The sequence below is a fragment of the Aptenodytes forsteri genome, unplaced genomic scaffold (assembly GCF_000699145.1).
Source record: "Aptenodytes forsteri isolate BGI_AS27 unplaced genomic scaffold, ASM69914v1 Scaffold284, whole genome shotgun sequence".
NCBI lineage: Eukaryota > Metazoa > Chordata > Aves > Sphenisciformes > Spheniscidae > Aptenodytes > Aptenodytes forsteri.
Window position 1 is genome coordinate 1,075,024 of NW_008794445.1, and position 5,473 is coordinate 1,080,496.

A 5,473-nucleotide genomic window follows, 5' to 3' on the forward strand; every position below is an offset into this window, starting at 1 on the left:
GTCGGCAAATGGGTGCCTCTGTACCTCTCAGAAGAGAGTCGCCTACTACTATCACCCGTCGCCTTTTCTTAGTGGCACTGGTTGTTATACGGGGGGCAGATCAGGCTGCATTACTCAGCTCCAGCATCTCTCCTGATGCGATGGGTCTTTCCTCTTCGGTCTGCAGAGCAGTGAAGCGGTTCTGCAGGGGCACCTCAGGCTTCAGGGAAGTCTCTTCCTCCTGCTGGTCCCTGCCATTGCAACCATCGATTCTGCTGCATTATTGGCCCCCTTCCCCTTTGCGTGTGCCGGCGGGGGAGTTTTTGGCTGTTTGGCTGTGGGCCCACCGCAGACTGTGCTTGGAACCAGTTAATCGACTAGAATAATCAACTCAATTCTGCAGAGCTCAGGAGATGCAGGGTGGGATCTCCAGTCTGCACTCTGAGAGGAAAAGGAGCTGGATTTGAGTTTGCAGCTCTCTGTCATCTTCTTCATACCACAGGACTGCTGCCCTCTGTGCAGCACGTACGGTTCCCGCAGGAGGTTCCCAGACCAGTCTTCAGACCAGGAAGGGAGGCAGCAGAGGCTCTCCAGCTCTCACCTCCCAGCGCTCCTATTTCCCATGGGAAAGCAATCCCATCATCTGTACATGAAAAGAGATCTGGTACCTGATGGCACATAGGAGCGTTCGGATAATGGAGGAGGAAGGAAAGCTGCAGGTAGAAAAGGGACTGAACCAAACCTCATACACCTTTCCCTAACTCCGTGTGTGCCTGGAGCCGTCTCTTTCTGGTGGTGAGCAAGAGCAAAGGCTATTTGGGAACACACACACAGCACCAGCACTTTTTACCGTCTGGGGAGTGCATCAAAGAGGTGTGACTGACGGTGAGACCATCAGCTCGCCACAGGGAGATCTCGGCTATTTGCAGAAGAGATCGCTCCTGTCGCGTGTCCCTCGCATCCCTCCTCCTCCTCCTGCCACCTTGACCCTGTGCTCAAATTACCTGCAAAGAAATTGCGCAGGTCAGTGCTGAGGCAGTTCTCCAAAAACCGCCTCAGCGGCAGGATGTGAGCGTTCGGGGCCGTCCAGTCTGTCAGAAAGTCCTCCACAATGTGATGGACGGCATCTGGGCGGGGGAGAGGCCAATCTGGGGGCCGAAGCCTCATCTCACGCTCTGCCAAGAGAACATTAAGGAAATCTCTCAGAATCAAAATAGCATTAAAAAGAGCTTGGGGAGTGGAAAGCAGCTATGACAGCTGTTCCAGCTTTTGTCCTGACCTTTTTAATCCCTACCTTACTTTCATTTGCAATCCCCTCTGCTTGCTCTGTCCTCAACAGCCCTGCCACTGCACAGCTGCCCCTTGTCCCTGCCTGCAGTACTTCCTGTCATTTCACTCCCGTTCCCCCCGGGCAGGGACTGCCAGATGGGCTGAGCTGCGTTCAAGCTTTAATGCTGCTACCCATCACACTTCTTTCTGTGCAAGGCAGGCCAGACCCTGACCCTAGGTTTCTGGAGATGAAGATTCAGCACACTCATTTCCCAAGGAAATCTATTCTGAGTGTGTTTGTTTGCTGGATATAACACTCATCTTCAAACCCTTGCCTTTGCCTCTATCACCGCTAGACCTCTCAGAGCTGGGCCGGCCACAGAAAGCAGCTTTCTTCTGGCGGCAACACTGAAGCCCAGCCTCATCTGCCAGGACTCTGCAAAATACATGCAGGGTGCCAGCCAAAGGAAAGCAATGTTCCTCTTTTTGGGAATGGGGCAGCTCCCAGCATACCTGTTTGTTCCTATTCTCAAACGTGAGGTCTCTGGTACAACCTCCCCACCCCACACCTCGTATCGGTCTGACCGATGGAAACTTCTTGCCAACTCCCAGCTTTTTCTTCAGCTCACACAGAGGTGGCAGGTGTCCTAGAGGATGGACGTGAAGGAAGTGGAGGAGAAGGGTGTGCAATGCCTTCAGGTACTCCCCCCCTTCTTTGGCCCTGAAGTATCTTCACCCCTCTTGGTTTTGCTTGTATCAGATCATTAGCAGGGAGAGGCAGGAAAACGTACCTGTTGGGAGGCGTTTGTAATAGTAAATAACAGGGTGCAAAAAGTTGGACTGCCAGGCGTGCTGTGCCTCTCCCACGGCTCGGTTGTAATAGAAGACATCCTTGTCAGCCCCAGAGAAATTCCTCCCATACTCCATGATGACGACAAACAGCCCGTTGGGAGCCTTTCTCCCCGTCTGCGTTTCCAGCTCGGCCAGGACTCCAACAGGGTATTCTTCCAGGTATTCAAATGCTGTGGCATTCCTGTGAATTGCAACCACAACTGTCAGACTTTTCCACCAGAAAAAAAGCCAGCTGGGATCCAACACCCCCTCAGCTGGTCAAGGCTAAGGCCAAAGAGCCATCAGAGAGTAATTATCCTTGGTCATTACAGATCTGGGCTGAACTTGACGCAGAGCTTATGAAGGCTGCAGATACTGTTATAAGACTCCATTATTCTCCTGGATTATGGGATTTCTCTCTACATTAGCACTGCTCAAGGAAAGCTTTTCCCTGAGGACAGTAAAAGGGTACTACACCTCTGAGCCTAGAGGGAAGGTCTGGACCATTTCAGCCCCTTAAGAGAGAGAAGTAATTGGCAGAATTGGGCACAGCGGCACCAGTCGCAGCAGCAGTACACGTTTTGAGGTGGCTGCCTACGTGACGGTAACACCCTTAGGCAGCAATGGAGCAATTTTTGTGGTGGTACCACGGGAAGCAATGGTAAAGAAAAAGGAATGAAGTGATGGAGTGCAGTGCTGGGAATAATTACTCACTCACTCTCTCAGCAGTATGATGTCAGCCAGGATACTGAACATCTGGTAGAGGCCCGAGGCCTCGTTCACCCGCTTGATGATGGAATTGGTCAGCTGTGTAATAGGGTAGACTGTGGATGGCCAGGGGACACCATGGTGACGGTTTTCCAATAGGCGGTGGACTGCACGAGCTAAGACATTGAGAGAAACAAAGACAGATTATTTAAAAATCCAAGCTTGCGCTTTTAAGAAATCCGATCGCTCTGCTGCGGCACACGCAGATACTGGCAGGACACAATAAATAAGCTTTACAGCTCATCCGTGCTCAGGATCTCCCACCCCGATCGCTGGCAACTGCAGTGGAGATGCCCTCTGAAAGCTGACGTGATGCTAAGTGGTTGGTGAGGGGGCGGGGGGTCCTTGGGGATATTTCATTACTTCTGAGCAGTCTTTTAATGGTAAGGATGGGCACGCACACGTAAAGACGGAAATTCTCTCTACTGCCCAAAGCCGCTGGGTTTTAACTCTACAGCACAGACCTCTCACCCACAGCCTGTCACAAGGCAGAGCATCTGGCAGGCAGAAATCTATTGTGTTACATAAATAAGAGACAATGCGCAAGAGAGACACAAGACAAAACAAAGACAGACAACCAAAAACTTCAGATATGACCCCAAGTCACTTCTCCTCCAGTTCAGATGACGCAGCTGCAGCTTGGCTGCGTTTTGTCATTCTTACTGCCAGCACAAGACTAAGGGTGATCTCTTTCCAGCAGTAAGCTATGAATTGTTCCTTTGAAGGGTGGAACAATTCCCACCTCTGCCCTTTCTGTACACCCCAGTACTCACTTGTATACCGGAATCCATGGATGAAGCCCCCAGCAGATTTCCTGAAGTCAACAGAATGGCTAGCAGTGCCAAGAACAAAAAGCCCCCGAGTGCTTCTGGACTCGTAGCTGGGTTTGATCTGAGGGTACTTCTTTTTATTCCCTTTTCCTGGCATCATTCTAAGGGATCTGATGTGCAAAAGAGAAGAGCAGGCTGTCAGGAAGAGCAGGGGTGGAAAAATAAAAAGGGTTTCTGATAAGGCACACATTATATTGCAGTCACTGCAAGACACTGCTTTCAGTGGGCTTTACCACTACAATAAGGATATTCCAGAAGACAAGGGTGCTCATCTCAAGGTAGCTCTGGACAAGATCAAATTCCAGCCTGAGCCACTGACAGTGAATTTTGGAAGACAGTTAGCAGTATCATTTTCAACTGCAGGATGTACTAGGAGACAAACCAAGGTGGAGTGAAGGTTGCATCCTCAGGGGAAAAAAAGCAGACAAAACCTTTCTGTAGTGATCTGTACCTGTACCATCCTCATTCCAAAAAAAAACCCCAAACCCAAAACATTGCTAGCCTTCTCCATATGATCTGGCAGGTCAGGATGTCAAGTTCTAAAGGCACAAGTTTTTCTGCATCACCCAGGTCCCAACACTGCCATTTGCTCAGCCCTAGAGCCTGTCAGTCAGAGGCCAGTGACACACACGTTCCCACTGGCACATGGCCGGAGCTGCAGGGTAAACAAAGGACTGGGCAGCACCGGGTAGCTCAGAGCACGTGGAGGCCCGGGCCATGCTGCCAGGAGAGGACCTGCCCTTCCCTTTCCTCCCTACTCAGGCCCTTCACTCTAAATACCTGCTTCCCTGGAGATCCTGGGAAGGGATCCCTCACCTGTTGTAGATAGAGAAGTCAAACTTCCAGCCCAGGCAGCGGATGACACGGTCGTAAGGTGCGCGGGTAGCAAAATTATCCAGCTCATCCTGTGGGAGGGTGACGGAGTCAATGCCTGCGCTGGTGTTCCTGTTCTCCAGGTAGAACCGGAGTGTGATGTGCAGCTTCCCTTTCTTGTCCTTGACGATAGCCAGATCTTCCAGGTTGCCCTCCAGAAGCCCATCCAGAGATTTCAGCTGGTAGGTGTCCAGCAGGCCGTTGTTAATTGCTCTATGAAAAAAAGGAGAATGTAAGAGGGGCTAAAAGAAGGGAGGAGAGGTGGGATCCACGGATCTGTCTCAACTGCTGAAAATGCGACACCTTTACCAGGCATCCCACACTCCCCTTCAGTGCAAAGGTTATCCCCAGAGCCTCAGGGCTCACAGGAACAGCACAGGTAACACAGCCTCGCTGCCCTTGCAGGATGCAGTCAACCTCTCAGCTCTCCTCTGTGATTGCAAGCAAGGGAACAACTTGGGAGCCAGCACTTTTTAATGATACAGTTTCCAAGGGGACATTCTCCTATTTCACACAGACCTCGAAGAGCTCTTGTCAAGCTCCTGTGGTCAGCAACTGCAACCTGGACTGCTTTAAACCAAGGACCTAAAGATAGAAGGCCCCACGCTTCCTCTGCAACCCCCAGGACCACAGCACCTCTTTGGAGCTGTGCCAGTCCAGCTCGTCGCCTGGGCGAGAAGTGGTTCTCTGTGTTTGTACTCCGGCTGCGTTAGAAAGAGGAAGAGCTGCTGGAGCGTGTCCAGAGAAGGGCAACGAGGCTGGTGAGGGGTCTGGAGCACAACTCTTCTGAGGAGCGGCTGAGGGAACTGGGGTTATTCAGCCTGGAGAAAAGGAGGCTGAGGGGAGACCTCATCTCTCTCTACAACTACCTGAAAGGAAGTTGTAGCGAGGTGGGTGTCGGTCTCTTCTCCCAAGTAACTAGC

At 51.5% G+C, this 5,473-nt stretch overlaps 1 protein-coding gene across 1 annotated transcript in view; it reads right to left on the minus strand.

The window, feature by feature from the left end:
- Positions 1-5,473, minus strand: part of FOXRED2 (FAD dependent oxidoreductase domain containing 2) — a 12,855-nt gene that overhangs the window by 4,569 nt on the left and 2,813 nt on the right. The window contains exons 3-7 of the mRNA XM_009289940.1: positions 4,494-4,763; positions 3,621-3,787; positions 2,798-2,963; positions 2,040-2,281; positions 984-1,154 (exon numbers count right to left, since the gene is read on the minus strand). Coding sequence (XP_009288215.1) covers positions 984-1,154; positions 2,040-2,281; positions 2,798-2,963; positions 3,621-3,787; positions 4,494-4,763 — 1,016 coding nt within the window. The remainder of the gene's footprint in view (positions 1-983; positions 1,155-2,039; positions 2,282-2,797; positions 2,964-3,620; positions 3,788-4,493; positions 4,764-5,473) is intronic.